This window comes from Tauraco erythrolophus, chromosome 21, assembly GCF_009769465.1.
Source record: "Tauraco erythrolophus isolate bTauEry1 chromosome 21, bTauEry1.pri, whole genome shotgun sequence".
Classification (NCBI taxonomy): domain Eukaryota; kingdom Metazoa; phylum Chordata; class Aves; order Musophagiformes; family Musophagidae; genus Tauraco; species Tauraco erythrolophus.
In genome coordinates, this window is record NC_141485.1 from 8,389,371 (window position 1) to 8,409,849 (window position 20,479).

At 45.0% G+C, this 20,479-nt stretch overlaps 1 protein-coding gene across 1 annotated transcript in view; it reads left to right on the forward strand.

The window, feature by feature from the left end:
- Positions 1–17,650, forward strand: part of LOC104377372 (SPNS lysolipid transporter 2, sphingosine-1-phosphate) — a 118,680-nt gene extending 101,030 nt beyond the window's left edge. Inside the window, exons 12-14 of the mRNA XM_086624891.1 lie at positions 6,199–6,297; positions 16,842–17,005; positions 17,584–17,650. Of these exons, the coding sequence (XP_086481017.1) occupies positions 6,199–6,297; positions 16,842–17,005; positions 17,584–17,650 (330 nt within the window). The remainder of the gene's footprint in view (positions 1–6,198; positions 6,298–16,841; positions 17,006–17,583) is intronic.
- The last annotated feature ends 2,829 nt before the right edge of the window (positions 17,651–20,479 follow it).

Genomic DNA, 20,479 nt, shown 5'->3' on the forward strand with positions numbered 1-20,479 from the left:
ATCCCGCCTGTGGCTGCGACGTTCCCCGGCGCGCTCCCAACTCTCTCTGCTCAGAATTAGCTGATGGGCTTAAACAGCAAAGCTTTTATATCCTCACTGGCGTTGGGTGAAACAGGTAAGGGCCTGGCTGTGGAGCACACCTGCCGTCCCCAGCCGTGGGTCTCAAATTGCAGCTGAGCGGTCGTCTCTGCTGCCAGCGTAGTGCAGCCGGAGCGGGGGGACCTGTCGGACACGTTCAAGGTCCTCCAGAAAATCTGTGCCTGAGAGAGACCTGAAACTTGACCTGCCTTGTCTCAAGCTAACACCAAATCACGTTTTTCAACCAGCCACTTTGTTATATCAGGTGTACTAACGATGCTGTCATTGTCCTGGTTTAATTACTGAGTTTTTTTGTGTTGATTCAGTGTGACTTCAGTATCCTGTAGCTTTTTCATAGCTCTTGTAGGGTTTGCCATCTGTTTTATGTGACCAGCATCCTATAGACAGTTGCATTTTGTAGAGATGCATTTGCAGTTATTTATGTTGGTTTAGTTGAAATGATTGGAAATAATTAGAAATAATTTCCTAGTTCCAACTTCCAAAACACAGGAAAGAAACCGAAACTATGTTTTAAAAATTAGATTTTGGTAATTAATGCCAACTCTTAAGTTAGCTGTTCTCTTGTCTGCTTAGACAAATGGACTGATTGTCATGTATAAAGCCCAGCTTAATGCATTATCAGCACGAATAGACCTGTAAAATGAACATAAACATCCACTTAGACCAGTGCAGGGCTGTAAACAGATGATCTGAAGTGCATTCGTGTTACACAGCGGGTTTGAGAGGCTGGTTGGTGGGGCAGTAGGTGAGAGCCAGGGCTGTAACCGTGCTTGACAGGCAGCTTGGTCAGAAGCCCCAGCCAGAGAAGGGCGCGGATGTGCTTTAGCGAGATGCACTTTAAACGTTTGGCAAATTAATTCCTACTGATTACTATTTATTTGGTGTAATCAGAAGTGTGTCTGTTCTTGCCTGAGGCTGGTGAGGAATTTAAAAGCATTATTATTGTAAGCTTAACAACACTTTCATCATATACATAAATATTATCCTGTTTTCATGGATAAAGAGCTCTCAACGCTGGCTGAACACTGTTCCTGCTGATTTCATCATGCCAGGAGTGAGGCTTTTTGGAAAGTGCATCCCAAATGATTTAGCATAGCTCTCCCAGGATTTACAGATCTCCTGACTGCTTAAGAACCCTATCTGGCATGTTGGTAAGCGTCTCCAGAGGTTTTGCAAGTTTAATTTCCTGGGCAAAACAAGGGTGTTTGCTTGATTATCTTCAAATTTAATTGTTGGCTCTTCACAGCTTCGTGATTCCGTTGCATCCACTGCTCTTGCCAGTGCAGGGGTCGGTGTGCAGCTCCTCAAATTGTCTGCAGTGGAAGGTGCTGAGTGCCAGGGCTGATAAACTGTCAGCACTGCAGGATGTACTGTGCTGCCTGGGATTTTAAAAGGTTGATATTTGTTCCAAATGCAAATTTGTACAAAACAGGCCTTATTCTCTTGAGTGCAACTCTCCAACTCTGCTCCCAGGCACATGCTCAGATGGTGCTTAGGGAAAGGGGGATGGTTCTTATGGAGCATGCTAATTATGAAACAGATTTTATCAGCCATCTTTGTAAATTGGCCTCAAAATTACCAGAACCCCAAAGTAGTATTAAAACTGCCTTGTAACAGCAATAATGAATGAGCTTCAGTGCAGCAGGCAAGCGTGTAGCATTTAGACACGCTGAGTGCTTGGAACTTTGCGGAATCTGGTCCTAATAGTGGGGTTTTTCCTTCATAGCACATCTCAGAAGCAAAGATGATGGACAGAGGCTTGGTGGCATTTCTGTGTAAGAGGCAGTATGAGATTTAAAGGGTCTCAAGTAGTGCGACCACAGTCTCTTTAGGTCTTTGCTGAAAAAAGCCATCCTCCAGTTTATGCAAAGTCCTGATACTCGTGCAGAAAATGCTCTGCCTGTTTATTTTTTTCTTTTAAAACATTAGTTCTTCCTAAATGGTCATGAGCTGCCCTAGAGGAGACTAGCCTTGATGTTTTGCTGTAGAGTCAAAGTCTTCCTTTAGACTTGAAGCAGACGTAGGCTGGTGCTGAGCTGTGCTATAGGCGTGGAGGAATGTTCCTTTTTTTTCTGATTATCTTCCCTTTAAATAAAACCCAATTATTTATGTAGTATAAAATACTGCCCTGTTTTTACAGCCAGAGATAAACAGCGTTTCCAGATGTTCTCATTGTTGCTTCTCTCAGCGTGCCTCCATCCATCGGTGATCTGAGTGCTGTGGGGTAGGTTTCCAGGCAGGGTGAGCAGTGCCTTGGAGGTCCACAGCCCAGCTCTGAGCAGGAAGGATGTGCCAAGGGATGTCTCTGCAGTTATGTGGGCCAAGGGCTGCAGGTGGATGTGTGCCACTCCGTGTCGTGCTGTGATGTGGAGACCAGGTCAGCCTGCTTTCCTTTGTTTAAAAGTGTTTTTACAGACAGTGGCTGCCGAGCTTGAGCGAAGGGTCTCTCTCAGGCTGGTTCCTCTGGATCACAGCCTTTGCCTTTTCTGAACAGTCGTTACAACAGGGATACCTGGAATATGCCCAAGCTCTGTCAGTGCCTGGGATGGAGTTACTGTGTATTTTCTTTGCCTTTGGTGCTGAGACACCAGTACATGTTGTCCTGAAGATTTCTGTCCGACCCAGAAAGAACAGCAAGTTGTTTCAGAGAGTAGAGTTTTCTATCAAAGATTAGAAATAAACATCGGGACTCACCTCTTTGGCACGTGGCCTTTTGCTGGGAGAAGGGCGATGTCTCCCTGGCTTTCCTGGTTGACTTATTTCAGACCAACTCATTCTGCTGGTTTCACTACAGGAAGGGGATGTCAGCAGTAAACCGTGGCCTTTCCAAACCTCTATTTAAAGAGGAGAGGTTTGCCAAAGCTGCTTGGTCAGCCTCCCTGCCCGTCCCCCGTGCTGCCTGCCTCTGAACCTGGAGTCAGGGATGAGCCAGGACGATCCCACGGACTTCCGCCTCGGCTGCTGTGGCTCTCCCACCTCCAGTTTCTGTGGGATGTCCAAACCAGGCCATGTATGGTTTGAATTTAGCTCTATTTTAGTACCAAAATGCCCATTTAGGGCTGTAATTCACTGCTGTCTTCCTAGAACGGTAGATACTGTGTGCTACCAACTACTTCCTTTCCATCAGAATAAAATGCTTTTTAAGCAGGGTCAGGGCAGAGTATTTTTTGGTGTTTTGGAGATGCTGGTTTAAGCCTTTTTTCCTTTCCAGTGTCTTTTTAGAGGAGAAGTAGATATCATAGAATCATAGAATGGTTTGGGTTGGAAGGGACCTCAAAGATCATCTAGTTCCAACCCCCCTGCCAAGGGCAGGGACACCTTCCACTACACCAAGTTGCCCAAAGCCTCATCCAACCTGGCCTTGAACACTTCCAGGGATGGGGCAGCCACAGCTTCTCTGGGCAACCTGTTCCAGTACCTCACCACTCTCTGAGTGAAAAATTTCTTCCTTAGATCTAATCTAAATCTGCCCTCTTTCAGTTTAAATCCATTGCCCCTTGTCCTGTCACTACATGCCCTTGTAAAAAGTCCCTCCCCTCATATTCATTCACTTGCTGCATGTTGGGTTTTTGGTTCGGGAGGTGGTGTGGCGTGCAAGTGGTTGTCACTTGAATTCCCAACTAAATTTGCTAAGTTTTGGACCATAGTGCCAAACTTTTTTAGCCAGGCAAACTGAAAACTCGCTGGAAATTGTATTGCTACTTGCAAAACTACATGTGTGCATAATACAGATATAAATGCAAAGTTATGTATAATATATGTGTGTGTGTATAAATACGTGTGTGTATATGTATTCACACACATATGATGCAAGTGTTGTTCAAACTTCTTCCTCCAACTGGCACCAATTTACTGCCACTCCCTGAAAATGGTACGTTTTGAATACTTTTCCTTTGTCGTTTGCTAAGAAAATGGATAGAATATACTGCCAGGCAGGCTTTCTTCTCCAGATTTATTAGCATAAACTTTATAGAAAGAAAAAATATTTTAACCTAAGTTTAAAATTCTTTGTTTCATGGACAACTCCGGACTCTTGAATTAGGTAGAATTTCACTTTATTTTCTCAGATGCCCTTTTCTCAAGCAACTCTTGCAGAATGCTTCTCCATTGTGCCCGTGTGAACTGGGACCAGGTGGGAAGAAGAGCAATAACTTCTTTTCTTTTTTTTCCTCCTTCTGCCTAATCTATCCAGGTTGCACCCATTACCCTGCGTCTTTGGGGAATGGTAATGAATTGTGTGGCTCACCTGCTGTTTTCAGTGTGACCTTCAGTACGTTTCTGTCTCTCTATTAAAGTCTAGACCTTATTTTCCTCTCGGGATTTCTGTGAGCCTTCAAGTCTGGTTCGAGCTCCTGGATGCAAAAGGAGGACAGTGTCTCGCACCGTAGGCAGGTGGCTGCTGTGGATTTGATCACCTTTTGCTCTTCTGTTGCACAACAGGAGTTTAACAGGGTATCCATTTAATATGTGGCATCAAAGTGCATCAGCATTTGCAGCTTTGTCAAACCTGTAATGAAAGAACTGGCAGGTCATTCTGAAAGCACGTGGTAAAACCCTGAGGAAAAGCATTTCACCTAATTTTACTCATCATTCGTATTTGTCTCTGCTTGGACCGAGATGATCGTTCTGAAGAGGCATCAGTTCTCTTCTCGTGGATTTTCTCAACGCTGTTTCTTTTCTTTCCTTATTTTATGGTTAACTCTTTCCACTGCAGACAGGGCAGCTCCCCTTCCCTAAGAGGAAGAGTTAAAGCACTGAAACAGTGCTTCAGATCCTGTACCCTGAGTTCTTCCTACCTCAGTCAGCTAAGGGAAATTCACCTCTTTGTATCTCTAGCTGGGGGTATGCCAGTTCTGAAATGTCACATTCAATTAATAAACGACTGTAGGAAAGGATAGCAAGAATGAGCTGAAGTCTGGGAAGACGTGCCTGCTAAAGAAAGACTAAAGGCAGCCCATCAGAGAGAAGGTGGGCGAGTAAAAGGGATCATGGTCTACAAAGAGCTAAACAAGAGAGTCATTTCTGGCAGGGCAGACAGCTCTTCAGAGCAACAGAAAAAGGCAGAACAAGGTTCAGCGCTTGTAAGTGGAAACAAAGCTCACTTGGATTTAGAGACCTATTGAATTCTTCATTACTTACAGCCTTTAAGTCAAGATAGGATCAATTTATAAATTGGGATGTGTGGACTTGATGCAGATGTTCTTAGCCAGCTTCTTTCAGAAGTTTTATGCAGGAGACAATTACTTTTTTCTGCTTCTAAATGTGTATTATAAAATTAAGGTCACTCCACAGGACGGAGGTGGTTGTTTTTTTTTTTTTCTTTTTAATTTCATCCCCTTCCATGGTTAGGGCTCTGTTTTCTGTGAGCTCTGGTCCCCTAATGGAGAAGTAATTTGTATTTTCCTGTGTAGTCAGACTGATTCTGCACGACCTGGCTAAGGGTGTTGTGTCCTATTAGGGGAATGGAGACTGAACTATAATATCTTGGCTCTGGAAAATTTTCCTGCTGTGTCTTTGTCACTTTTCACAAGTGGAATTGCAAATTTTTGAGAAAAATATAAAGTGGCTACAGATGGTGTGGGAGGGGAGGATGTGTGACCTTTCATACTGATTGAATTGCTTATGGTTTAGGAAACAAGATGATATCTTTATTATGGAAAAAACACAATATCCGAGGTTACAGCGAAGCCTTCGTTTGGAAGGCTGGAGATGCTGAGCTGGTTACGTGCTGCAGGCAACCTTGAACTTCACTCTCCCCATCAGCCAAGCGAAATACAGGCTGGGGAGCAACAGCAACGCGTCTCGTGGGAAAAGCTGTCTGTCAAACTGCTGCACTGCTGAGAGCAGTGCGGGCCAGACAGAGCTTCCTTCCCTCCACACCTGCCACTGGGAGCACTGGGAAGCCAGGCAGGGTAGCTGAGCTCCCCAGTTGCTTGAGCCACCCGTGGACTGGACAGTGGTTGCATCTGCCACCGATATCTGGGGGAGCTTGTTTACTTTGTCCTGACCTGGGTATAAACTGAGCAATACAAGACAGCTGGACAGGTTCTTACTTCAGTTTCCTTATGTATTTTTTTTTTTCTTTCCCCTTCTTTGCAGTACGTGGTCATTCCAACACGCCGTGCAACCGCAGTGGCCTTGCAGAGTTTCACTTCACACCTCCTGGGAGATGCTGGCAGTCCTTATCTGATCGGATTTGTAAGTGCTCACGGCAGGTTTTGGCAGGCTTGCCTGCCCCTGTTTGGTTTTGTTTACTAACTGTTTATCTAAAATGCCAGGTTAAACCAGGGAAGGCAGGCCTGTAGTTATCAGCAGAATGGGACAAGGTGCAGTGCAATGCAACTTTTTTACATACTTGTGTTGTCAGTGAGCTGCAGTTCCAACCTGGAAGGACCACTTTGGCACGAGAAGTGACCTTCTAAATCTTTGTAGCCCAGGGCATTTGTAAAGCTTACAGACAGCTCTGTAAAAGGACAGTGGTTGCTTTTGTGGTGTGGACATAGGTCTGTTAGAAATTAGATTGGAACAGAGTCGTGTGTGTGTTTAACTGTTAGTCTGGTCTCATAAACCAAATATCTGTTTATGGGTAGCAACACGCAGCTGTTCTGACCTGCTGATATTTTGAACCTGTTTTGTATGGTAATAAATGTTGGTGTAAAATCCATGATAAGTGTGTATGTTTTAGGGGATTTATTAGTCTTCCTTTCTGGTGTGTATGCTTTGGTTTTTTATTAGTAGCATTCCTTTCTGTTACTGCTGCAGTTGTTGGCCTTGGTCTGACTGAAGATCTGCCTTATTATGCCACTGTTATCCTAGTGCAGAGCAAAACAAAAAAGACCCTGCTGCAAAAGCTGGCAGTCAGAGAACATTCACAGTTGAGAACAGAAGGCCTGGGAAGTTTAATGAGGAAAAGAAATCTAGATACACTGGGGTAATTTCTTTCCCTTGCACCCTTTTGTGTAGTTTGATGCATTGAGTTTCAGAGAACACAGATCATCATTTATAAAATATAGTGGCTTCCCTGTGAAGCCCTAAGTGGCACTGCTCATGGTGTGTTGAAGGTGCTACGGTTTTCCAGTGATGTACCTGGGATCTTCCCTAATCCCATCCCCTGACAGACAGAACTTGGATGTGCTCCTCCAGCTCAGTACTGCTGTGTGACACAGCTGCTGGGTGCTCCGGATCTTTTTCTTATTTTTTAAAAACCTATCATTTCTCATCTATTCATCCCATAGACACTGATGTGTGTATCTATACATATTTATTATATATTTATATATACATAAATATTTACTCTTGAATGCCAGCTCCTGAAAATGATACACTTGCTGTGTAGCCCCTCTGAAGCATACATGAAGAGACAGAGAAGGCTGAACAGACCAAAGAAATAAGAAATATCTCAAGAGAATAAATATGTACAATTTGGCTTACTCTTTATTTACTTCAATGTTCTGGGCACCCAGGGAGAAATGATATTATTTTAGAAATCGCTTGAAAGTGGCGAGAACAAAGGAATCACTGGAAGAGACTCTTTGTGCAGGGCAGGAGACGTGGGGAATGTCAAGTAGGAGAATGAGATAAGCAGCCCGGCGTGCTTTGAAGGCAGGAGGCAGCGGTGATGGGCAGGATCTGAGATGCAGGCGAGGCCATCTCAGGTGACTTTGCTGCACGGTCCTTCTTTTTCTTACGTAAAAGGGATGTCTGGGAGGAACAGTGAGGACCCTGAATGATTGCAATTAATCTTGAAAGTTGCCTAGGGCTCTTTAGTGTCACAGATAAAAAAAAAATAAAATGAAATACTTTGGTTGTAGAAAATATCGTGCCTTGCCCTTCTGGTATTGAGAGATGGAGCAAGTTGTGAGTTACTTAAGGATGCCTGCCTGAAATAGGCTTAACCCCAATTTAATAGCTGCCTTAGGCTTTCTTTAGACTGGGAAAATATTAATTACGATTTTGAATTACTCTTTTCTAATGCTGTACTTGTTGGGCAGCTGTCATTTGGGAGGAGACTGCTCAAGTACAAGGCTCTGTGGCAGGAGAGCTGGAGCGAAGGCTCATCTCATGGAAAGCACCAGCATCCCTTTCTGTAGCCTCTGGACTGGCTTGGCTGACTCACGCTCCCTGCGCCGCAGTGACTGAAAGGTCAACTGCAGCTTTCACATAACACAGAAAAACAAATGCCATTTAAAGTGAAAGGACAAACAGCCAACTTCTCCACCAGAGCGAAGACAAGCAGTCAACTTGACTGTTAAAATCTGCGGGTGTTTGTCACTGGAATTGTCCAGTTGCGTTGTAGGATGGAGACCTTCATTCAGGATGGAAATCTCACTTGGGCAGGCTACAGAAGTGGTTTGGATTATGACTAGGGTTTTCAAGGCAGTCTGTGGGAGCTAAGCAACCCACTCCTGTGGGCTTTAAGGGAAATTTGGGAATTCAGTTCCCATAGTCCTTCTGGGAATCCCCAGCCTGAGGACATCAACTCACACTGCTTTTATTCCAGAGTTACCATGAAGCAGACCAAGGGCAGGGTGAAGGTCTTGAAAGAGAGGCAGAAGGCAGGATAAATCAAATGAACTGCAGTAACAGGCATGCTGAGAGAGACAGGCTGAGAGAGTTGGGGCTGTTCAGCCTGGAGAAGAGAAGGCTCCAGGGAGACCTTCCAGCAGCCTTCCAGTACCTAAAGGGACTACTAAAAAGCTGGAGAGGGGCTTTGGACAGGGGCATGTAGTGACAGGACAAGGGGCAATGGCTTTAAACTGAAAGAGGGCAGATTTTGATTAGATCTGAGGAAGAAATTCTTCCTGCTGAGGGTGGTGAGGCACTGGAACAGGTTGCCCAGAGAAGCTGTGGCTGCCCCATCCCTGGAAGTGTTCAAGGCCAGGTTGGACAAGGCTTTGAGCAACCTGGTGTAGTGGAGGGTGTCCCTGTCCATGGCAGGGGGGTTGGAACTAGATGATCTTTGAGGTCCCTTCCAACCCAAACCATTCTATGATTCTATGCTCAGAACTGGTGAAACTCAGGATTTGTCTTATCACTCAGGGTTCACCTGATATCATGAAGATCTGCCATTTCTTCTGACTACTTCTGAGCAGTATTTTGATCAAATATGGCTGGAATCTTATAGTTTTGGTGAGTTGATAGTGAGATTCCCTCTAGCAGTGCTCTTAATAAAGAATCAGATACCCGTGTCCTCGTAGGACTAAGCTGTCGCAGGCAGTTGTCTCTGCTGGATACCAGTAAATGTTGTATTGATCTTGTAATCCTCATGTGGAACATAGAAGGTACTTAACAGCTGCAGCCTCATGTGTGCGATGGCTCCCTTGCTCCGTGGTGTGCCATTAGAGTTGAAGGTCAGGCTGAGATTCTTCTGTAATCTGCCCAATTCCAAATCTTGCAATGCAGTTCCTCACAGTCACCCAAAGCACCAAATATATGTTAGAGCTTAAAAGCTAAGTGGAAGGAAGCATGTATGTATGGTTATTTTTTGTGTCTCTTTAACTATTGATAACTTTTATTATGGTAAAAAGGCTTAAGATTGACTTACAAACAAGTTATGCAAATGCAGTTTTAGGGTGGCAGCTGTAATTTGCGTGAGGTTTTACTACCTGCCAAGCACTGAGATCAATTACTATAAATCAGAGATGCCTATTCGTTCACAAATAAGAACAGGCATTGCTGCAGTATTTCATTAGATGAGACAGTTTTTATTCCTGGATAACAGTAACTTTTTCAGGACCTTTGCAATAACCTGCAGAGTTTAAATAATTCCGGTTTAACAACTTGGCGTATAACTCCACGCTTTATTCTTGAGGTAGTCAGTGAGAAATTTCACCTGTTCAGTGCATTACACCCAAATACCTTTAGCACTTTTCTGTCTTCAAAAGGTCCCACTATGCAGACACGGTTGCTGAAGCACGGAACGGTTGAGAAATACCCCAAATCCCACCGCTCATATTGAATATCAGATAAAGGGCATACAGATAATTGTATGCAATTCTGAGCTGTTCTGTTTTGATGGAGTTTTGTGCAACTTCTAATATTACCTGGGGAAAATTTTAAAAAGAAGCCTATCACTTGTCACCCTTCACTTTTCTCCCTTCCCCAACTTTCTCATGCCAGTAGGTTGATAAACTAGATCTAATGAGCTACTTAAATAGCAAGACTGCTAATGACCTTCTTTTAGCAAGTAGTTAGCAGGACGGTGTTAATTACCACTGGTGCAGAGTGTCAGGGAAGGCAGATCAGCATTCGATTAGGGGCAACTCAAGGAAAACTGTAGTAAATGTAGCAATTAAGATACTTCTTTAATGAAAGTTAAAACTGGTGATATAGATTTTACAGCCTTCTTGTCCCAGTTTGAGATGGCCTTTCTGGTGATTTGGTTTTGAAGGTGTTTACCCATCCAAGTAGATCTGTACATATAGAAAGTAGTTCTATAGGTAAAGACTTGCCTGCCTGAGGAAGCGGAATTCATGTATTATGGTTTCAAATTCGTATTTTATGGTTTAAAATGCTATGGCTACTTCAGAATAGATCTGTGGACGTGCTTACTCTGGAATACCATTTTTTCCAGTTCAGTTTGGTAGATTAAAATGGGCCACAGCCTGTCGGGGCTCAAATCCACTTCTGTCTGCCTTAAAAGCAGAGTAGTGGCACGAAGTGGCTTGTTGCCACGTGCTGCTGCAGTCTGGGTGTTTTGTCCCTGTCTGACCTGGGCAGCCCTTCCTCAAATATGGCCCATTATGGCCCATTATGCGCTCGCCGGTGATTACGTGGTGCTGTCTCTTCTGCCAAAGAAGGGTGCCAGATGAACTCGAGTTCAAAAAGGCAAGCACATCCTCTAACAAAACTCTGCAAATTGTTCTCCTAGCATCACGCTCTGTTCTACAGACCATCAGGAGATACTCCACTGCTCTTGGGGGATTAAGGATGGAACGGAGGTCTCCATCTAGTTGCCTTTTGCAGCATGTCACATTTTAATATTTATAGTATATATGAGTGTGTATAGGCAGCATCTTCCATCACCTGATGGAGAAAGCAGATGTAATGTGATGCACATTTATGGCTGTTACTGTTCTTTACCAAGTGCCAGGCGCTTCACTGGTGTTCTGTAGCCCTAACGGTATCTCCTGTAGGGATCTTCCCCCACATTCCTGCTTGCGTATTACCCAGATTGTGGTGGGTAAAATGGGACTTGCCCTTGCAGTCCAACATCTGATGTACATGTGTCAGGGAGATACTGTGAGGAGAGCCCCCAGCCCTTGTCCTTCTCATCTATTTCTTCAAGCAGTAACTTTAAGTTGAGGATTTCTGTGGCCCTGGCTGAGCTGAGTAATTAAAAGCCTTTTTCATAGCGCACGGAAAGGCCAAATCTTTGACATGGCTGTCAGCTGGGAAAAAAAAAGTTGGGGGGAGAATTAAGCACCTGGAGACCAATCCACATAGGATTTATCTCCTCATTGCAACGAGCTAACAAGCTTCCCACTTCTGATGACTCAGCAACAGGCAAGATGTAAATCTGCCCTAAAAAACCGAATGACTTCCCATATAAAAAGCACTCTTTGCCAAGGGTTCACAGCCTGTTCTGGTTTCCTTCCAGAGCTGCTCTGCACCTGTCATCTCCTGTGACTTTGGTTAGAAGGGCAGGTTCTCCATACTTTTGATAAATAGATGTTTAAAGTATGTAAAAGCATCTCATTAAGGAAGCCCAGAAATCCAGAGCTGATTGTTGTTTCACTCGAGTATCTCAAGCTCTGTCCCATCTGCTCTGTCACTCCTTCTGTGCGCTAAAAATCTCATTAATAAGTGGCTTTCTCTGAGCTGGCAAGGACCCTGTGCATTCCCAGAAAGGACACAGAGCTTTCCTGGTGCTGAGCATCTTTCAGAACGAGGTGTCCAATTCCTGCAACATGGGGGAATGACTCCTTTCTCCTGGGATGTACCCCAGGGAAGGGGTCTGTGCTGCAAGGAGAGACGGGGACAGGGATGCTGCTAAAGGACGTGCTCCCAGACTGTCATCCTGTGCCACAGACCTTCTTTCTACATGTAACGGGCACCCCCCATCCCTTCACATTTAAGTACCTGTGCCCTGTCATGTGAGCTGTGCCCCTCGATCCCATGTCCCCAGTGGTACAGGGCATCCAGGAGAAAGCCCAGTGTTAACGCAGAAAATCCCTGGCAGACCAGACTGGGAGAGAAAGGCGGTTAATGACAGGAAATAAGGTTAATGAAGGAAATAAGATTTTGATCCCTCTGCAGGGCAAACGTTGTCTGGAGGCAAACGCTGCTCTACCACTGAGCCATACCAAGTCCATTTGCTAGCGTTGCATCAGAACCCTTGATGGAGTCTTTTCATTTACTGCAGCCTTTTCAAGGAAGCACCACTTATTTAATGCAGCCTGGTAATCCTGGGAAGGGGGTACAAGGGCATAAACCAAGAGCCTGCCCCAGGGGAAGCAGTGCAGGAATCCTGGCTACGGGTATCGCCAGGGCACGCTCGGGTACCACGCGCTAATGCAGGATATTGATATTGTCACCAGCCAAGTATTAAATTTGTTTCCGATCTCGACAGGACACAATTAAGATTAACAGGATATTTCACTTTTTTTTTTTTCCTCCAACATCCAAACATGCCAAGATTAAAATTGAAATAACTTTTAGACTGTAATTGCTTTTACCTTTCTGCAGTTTTCTGAACGGATATCATAAAATAGTCAGGTTTACTTCTTCTTTTTATAATGTGTTTCTCATTCCATTTAGCACAGTATAAATGCTGTGCTCCCCCACAGGCCCTGCAAATTGTTTACTTTTACTTTAGAAACCAAAAATGAGGGATTTTATAGTCTTCATTTGCATTCATATTAGATTTAAAAAAAAAAAATCAAAGAAACTTTTCACATACATCTCTGAATTCAGAGTGAGTGAACCCCAAACTGTTGTGGTGACACTGTGAGGTTCTAGGGAATACTGTGTTAAGGAACTGTGCTGTAGAGAGGAGCCAGGGAGAACCTGGCTTGTATCAGATTGGTCATCATGAAAATCAGGTATTTGTGCCAGATACTGCAGTGGAAATATCCTTTTATGTAGCAAGATTTGTGCCCAAGAGGCAATGTTGGAAATTTAGAAAAATCAAGCAATTGCAGAGGAATTGAGATGATCGACTCAGCGGTGAGACAGAGTAGATGAAATGATGGTTTCAAAGATGTTGTTACCATTATTACCACTGCCTAATTAGCAAATCAGATTAATTTAACTGCTCACGCTCTTCAGGTGGGACAGTAACACAGAAGCAAGCCATCTTTCTAGGGCACCTGAGCTTTTATTATACCAGTAGCCTGTCCAGTATTCCAAAAAACCCAGCATGTGCTTCCCAAGAAAGGTAAGCAAGTTGCCCTTTTTTTCCCCTCGTTGTCTTCTGGACTCACATTGAGACACAGTCAGAGATTCTGGGTTTTTGGATCATGCCCACTGCAGCTGTACTGTTTGTTCTCCAGAACGTGGGCATTTTCTCTAGCTGGACTCCATCCAGTCGCCTGCCACCGCCTGAACAGATGCCATTTGTATTCCATTGTAAAAATGCCACGAGCTGAAGTTTATTTAGCAAAGTCATTCCTCTTGGTCTGAGATCTGTGTTGCACAGTGAGGGAAAAGATGGGAACTTTCATAGGATGTTATCAAAGACTTTTGATTAGCCTGCAAAGCAGCAGAAGCCCTTCCGTATTGATTTTTCCACCTCCAAGTTTTGGGTAAATGTTTCGAGGGTTTTTTGCCACCTACCAACTGGCAGAACAAAGAAAGGAATCCCACATGCGACTCCTTGCTGAAGAACTGGCACTGACCGGGCACGCAACCCCCGCTTTTTGTTACTCGTGATAGAGAGAAGACACCAAATAGGATGCTAGATTGGGTCTTGCCAAATCACAGTTAGACAACTCATGGTGCCTTCATTGCAAGGAGTCTGGAAAGGCAAGAATTGGCCATGCAGAGCAGACCATTTGGCAAACAGTATGTTGTTCTTGGAGCACAAGCCTGTAGTTATGTCCTGTGTCCTTTTGAGAGGAGATGCCAAAGTTCCAGTCTTAGCAGGTGGCTTGTAACCGAGTGGAACAAAACAACAGGGAAGAGTGACTGTTAAGTTAGCAGCAAAAACGTATCTGTGGGCCCTGAAAAGTTCTAGAGTTAAGAGATGATGCAGACGTGGGTGAGGGGGTTTCATGAAACCTAGAGGAGAAAATCTACTGGCTTGGTGGGAAGAATTATACCTTTGATAGGAGGAACACCTGCTTTTTCTAAAACATGCACTCTCAGAATACGTTGGGTTAAAAATGAGGAAGACAGTGTATTCACTATTAATGTGATTTGTTGGTATAACAGGCCAACACGATGCCTTAGAAGGAAAGGTGTGGAGCAAGCTGCATCGGGAGTTTCGTTTGTTGGAGACTTTATGTTTCCAAAGCTGGTTTTACCTTAGAGTGTCACGTCATGCATAAGAGAAAGCAATCGGGAGCGCAGGTCTGGCTTTCCATCCTCTACTGATGATTTATCATGTCAATTTGTTGAGTGATTTATTATCTGGTCCTTTTGGAGGATAATTGTATCCACTTCCGAAAATGAAAAAGGGTTTAGAATTTCTAAATTTCTAGTTTAGAATAGCCTCAATTCTGGCTATTGTACACAGAGAGGCTGATTCAGTGCCAAATTTTGGTTCATAACGAAGAGTAAGGGAAACGTTGGGAATTAAGGTGTCTGGATACAAGAAGGAATAAATTACCAACTGATGTCTCTGCCTTCTGGGTGCAGCGCATGTTCTGCTAATGCCCTGCGGGTGCGTTCTTCTCACATCCAAGGCTTGTCACTATTTTATTAATAAGTCTCTCAGAATAATCGCCAGTTATTTGCTTTTTGGTCTAAGAATTTTTTTAACCATCAGTTCTTACATGAGACTTGTTCATAATGCTCTTGTTTTACCTGTGTGCTACACACTGTGAATCGAGTTCGCTTTGAGAGGACAGGAACGCTCCCTTAGCTATATCCCAAGCACTGAAATCTTCTCCTCCTTTCAAGGGCAGGGAAGGAAACGGAGAAGTCTGGCTAAAAACCTTCAATTCTTTCTGTAGATACACTCTTCCAGTGTGTGTTCTTGAGAATGCTCCATCACGAAAGACAGTGCTCTGCTCTTTTTTGTCCGGAGCGGTTTCACCTCCAGCATCAGGCTGGCTGCTCCTCCTTTCCTTTGCTGTAGCAGGAGCCAGGCTGGGCTGTAAGACGGATCTTAAGGCACTGAGACCACCAAAGCTCCAGCATCTCCCTGCTAAAGCACACTCTATGACCTGTTCATTTGAGTCCCCATGAATGTCATCTCTCTGTCACCTTCTTTTGTGCTTGGCCTCTGCTGAGGCATCGCTTCCCACACATTTACCTTCCAGGTCACTGCAGTCGGCTGCCAGGCTGTGAGTCGGTGATTTCTCCTGCATGTGACATTTCCTCACTTGATTTTTCAAGTGTCGTTAGATTTAAGCCTTGAAAGTTGGATTTTGCTTCTGGTTTGCCTCTGACACCACGTTTTTCATTAGCAGTAACGTAGCAGTTTAGAAGTTGCTGCAGAAGCTTTGACTATTTCTGGAACCGATCTGCGTGTGTGCGCGGCAGTAGGATTTGATGCTGTAAATTCCCTGCAGTCTTTTGGTATAAACTAGTATTTCTGCCTCAACAAAAGGTCACAGATAAAAACAGAGCTGGACATTTAAATACCCGATGCCTTGAGACTCATCCTCACTGCTGCTACCGCTCTGTTGGATTTATAGAGAGTAAAGTTGTTTGCTGGACAGTAAATATTAAAATGTGATTGGTTTTGCTACAGACAGTTATTAAATGTTACCGTGTTTTAGCAAAAACTTTTCATAATGTACTAAATACTGCCACTGCATGTCACTGCTCCTCTGTGTAAGCACAAATTTATGTTCACTTTCATATAATTATGCTTTTTGGCTGCCGGAAGATGCGGGCTGCCTTAGCCCGTAAACATGGTGGTGCGTGGTCCTTCGGTGTGAGTGCAGCCCCTGCGGGGCAGAGCTGCATCTTGCACACAACTACACGTCGAAGAGCAGCACGCTTAGGAGGTTAGAAGAGGGAATGAGGTCTGAGCCTCAGACATGAGGATAAAAACCCCTCACATTCAAGTTCTGTTTCTGAAAATCAGATGGGATCCCTGGTTTTTCATTCTTTGAAAGACATTTCCCCCTTCCCACTTGATACACAGAAATGGAATTTAACACTTCCTTTTGCTGAAAGGTAGGTAAGGTGCAGGAGTTAAGCAAGACTTGGTAGAAATTGCAGAAGGTTGATCACTCCCTCGCCCACCATGCAATGCCAGTGTGGTCCCATCAGCACACCATGAGGCTTGGTCAGTACAGCAAGGCTGGGCACCCATGCATTTGGTCACTGAAGCAGCCAGGGAGAAGATGGAGTGGGCTGTGGGAAGAAGAATAGATCAGGGCACAAGAGCCTGAGAGGTAGAGGAGAACCCCTGCCAGGCTGCGCGCAGCAGAAGTTGCCCGGGCTCCCGAGTGGCATGTGGAAGGCTGAAGCACGCAAGGGACATTGAGCTGTTACAGAACTTGCCGTTTCGTTTTAATCCACATGCATGTGTTCTGTGGGTAGTTGTTTAGGAAATCCTGTTCCCTCACCATTATCATGTCTCTCTTTCATCTAAGTGACTAATTTTTTTTACCCTTCTCTCCTAGATCTCAGACCTGATACGTCAAAGCACAAAGGAGTCCCCGGTCTGGGAGTTCCTCAGCTTGGGGTATGCACTCATGCTCTGCCCCTTTGTCGTTGTCCTAGGAGGGATGTTTTTCCTGGCCACAGCCCTCTTCTTCCTAAGTGACCGAGCCAAAGCTGAACAACAGTGAGTAACCTGGCATTTGCAAACGGGGAAGTCCCGAAGCCTGTTTTCTCTCTCAAGTGTTATGCTTGTACTCTTTCCCTGGCCTGTCCTTCAGGTAAAGGACATCGGGTTGTGCATTAAGAACCTCAGCTCAGCGGAGTGCATGAGGCTGCACGAAGCACAGGGGCTTGGGTCATGCTTGTTGGGCATCCTTTACACGCTTCTGCTCTGGTGGATCTCGTCGTTGGCCGTACGGCCCGGAGGGGAGCACAGTATTTGAGGTCACAGGCCCCTTTCACCCTTGGGTGAGCATGCCATAGCCCAGGCCATCTGTGGTGAGGGGTTGCTGTGTGCTGGAACCAGTGGACTGCTAGGTGAAGAGCGAGAGATACTTTACAGAGCTTGGTGGGGAACGTCGAGCCCACAGTCCCGTCTCAGCCCCCTGTGCCCTGCTCACTGCCTCCAATACACAGGAGCATCAGGCGAGAAGGCAGAAGGCCGGGTATGTGGGGACACACGCTCTCAAGGGTCGCTGTATTGAAGATAGTCTTTCCCAGTCCCTTATTGCAGCTTGTAAAAAAAAAGCTACTGTTTTTCAGTAAAGAAACCGATTCGGACCACCTCACGGTTGGCAACTACAGTAATTCAGAAGACGCTTCCACATGACATACAAACTTCTGGGGTTAGTCTCTTTCTCCTAATTGTCAAAAAATAAGAGTATCTATGTATAATGTCATGCTGAATATGTGGGTAGGTGACTAGTCTGGTGTTGACTATAAGTTGCCTCTGCCTTTCTCCCACTGGGAGAGTGGGAGACATGCAGATGTTGACAGCTTGTTGTAGTTCTGCAGACAAAGAGCGCAGAGGGTACCTTGCTCTACCTTAAGGAGAAGGGCCCTGGCATGTCACTGTTGCTAGACGTAATACAGCTAGAAGGAAAATAGGGTGTTTAGAGGTTGACATAAGTGCCTGAACAGTCTGGGTGATACTTTCTGGCTCACGCTATCGTATCAGATGGATGCAAGAGATTTGGAAGCAGTGCCACAGATGGTGCTGCGGCCCGGTAAGAGCCATTCCGCCTTCCTTTTACTAACACGCACAAATACCAGAGAAAGGAAAGGTTTTCTGCCTCCTGGTGCCTTTATATATACATTTCCCCCTACAATGAGATGTTTAAACATTGTGGAAAAAACAAGACCTCATCATGTGTCTTGTAAGTCCTGAACTTCAGAGTGGCTTTGGAGAGGTGACACGGCTGATGTGTGCCTGGTTTGTTATCTGCATATAAGGGCTTTAAATTGCAGGAAGCAAAATTGGAGATTAGATGTTAGGAAGAACTTTCTAAGATAAAAAAAGAAGTAAATCCTACAGCAGATTATTTGGAGAAGACACGAAAGCTGTCCTGTGTTTCTGAAGGCATCCCTGGCTCGCTCTCGAGGCAGGAAGATGGGAACTGCTCTCTGGGTGCCTTCCAGTCCTATTTCTGTAATTGTGCACATCAGCTGTACATGCAAGTCTAAGTAGTGATCACTACATGGGGACATGGCAAGATGAACATAAGTTTCTAGGTGCTCAGGGTGGCTTTTTTTGCTGCAGGGAGCCAAAAGTTCTGTTTGGTGACAGGGTAGTGATACAGTGCAGCAGATGAAATGCCCCTCGTGTAGCCATAGCACTAGCCTTCGCTCCGGGCCCCCACCTGCTCCGAGGAAAACTTCAGTGTTTGTCTCCACTGTATTCAGAGAGGAGAGGCTCGTTCCACTTACAATTCCGGTGGAGATATGTGTTCCAAACACCCGCTTTGCAGTAGTGTTACTGTGGGAGGGGGATCTCATCCCACAGCTCTGCGTTCTCCTGCATGGAAGTGTTTATTCCTGTCTGTGACTCTCTGGCCTGAGCAGATTTGGTTGTTTTCTGTTCACGTCCAAAGCATACCAGCTTCCCAACCAGTCACTGGTCCACTTCTGGAAGAAACGTATTCAGGCTTCAGACCTGGTTTTGTTACTTTCTCTCTTTAGCATCCTTCCCTTTCCTGGTCTGCCTGATTCACATTTGTTTATGAATTTTATGTTATCCAGCCACGGATCTTTCGTGTTGCAAACTGGCTCGGATACAGAGGGAGAACAGTTGTCGTAACCAATGGTTAACAAAATAATTTCTCTCAAATGACTCCTACTGCACTGTTTCTGGGATATGCCCTCTCCCATGTTAAAAATACTCTGGCGTCCTACAGCCAGATTCCTGGAGAGCACAGCTTAATTCAGGTTTGACACATTGCTAACAGTAAGACAGGATCATTGATAACGTTGGCAACTGCGGGGTGAGGCATCTCCCGCTGCCACGTGCAGTGATGTCCGTGCCGTCGACCGTGGACAGGTTCAGTGCTCTGCTCCGAAGAATTTCTGGGGGAGGATTTGTTGGTTGGTAGCTGCGTGCTCGCCTGGGAGAGAGAAGACAGCAGAGCATTTTGCTGTTAGCAGTTTAAAACTCCACGCTGGACTCCAAATCCGACGTCCAGCGCCCACCCATCCGACAGGCCATCTGCACTTGGCATCGCGCACCTTTGGCACGCAGAGCTTTCTGCCTGCCCGGTCCTCCCTCGCACCCGACCTATTACTCGCTGGGTTCGGGAGAATTTCTTTTTCAAGATGCCTTGTTTTCCCTCTGCAGTCAGTCATGCTGCTCAGACAACAGGACTTGGAAATGCGCTTTGCCAAAAGAAATCAATTAACCTGCAGGAATCGCAAACGCTGGTGTCACACGCCAGAGATTAAACCCATTCATCACTGGGAGGGTCGGGGCACGCAGGCCAGATGTCATGGACCTCTCTAATCAACTCATATGGAAGCGAGGAAGTGTAACGCTGCTCTCTGCAGCTCTGCCTGTGGAAATTAAGTTTTCCCTCCTTGCATTTCCATGCTTCTGTGAAAAGCAGTTCAGGGTTTTATTGCTGGGATTTTTTCCTTTGTTTGTTCCTTTGTGTACTGGTCTCTGGGCATTTGCTTAGAGATAATTTCTTCTTCCAGGCAGGACAGAGTATCAGGATAGCAACCTCTCTTTCCTGTAAAGCTTCCCCCAGTTTCCAGCACACTTCCTTTCAAAAACAGAACTTCCAGGCTTTCAGCACCTCCTGACTTTTTTTACGCTACTTTTATCAGTGCCACAATTCCTGGCATATTTTGTAGATTACTTTTTTAGCACAGGAATTCCAGTCAATAAGGCTGCCCCTTTCACAAAAACACTCAGAAGAAAAATTTCTTTATACAGCAGTTCATTTAAAAAAAAAATCACGATTCTTTTATAACTATTTTCACGCTGCTTCAGAAGTCTGACAGCTTAAAGAGGCTTTTAGTAAATTTAGGACTAGCAGAGAACATGATACAGTACATCGCTCTGTAATTTAATCCAATCATTTTTGGTGTCGTTTTTAAAACACAAATTTAATCCCACCCTTCCAAAGTGGTAAGAGAGAGAAAATGGTTAAGAATGGTTTCTGTA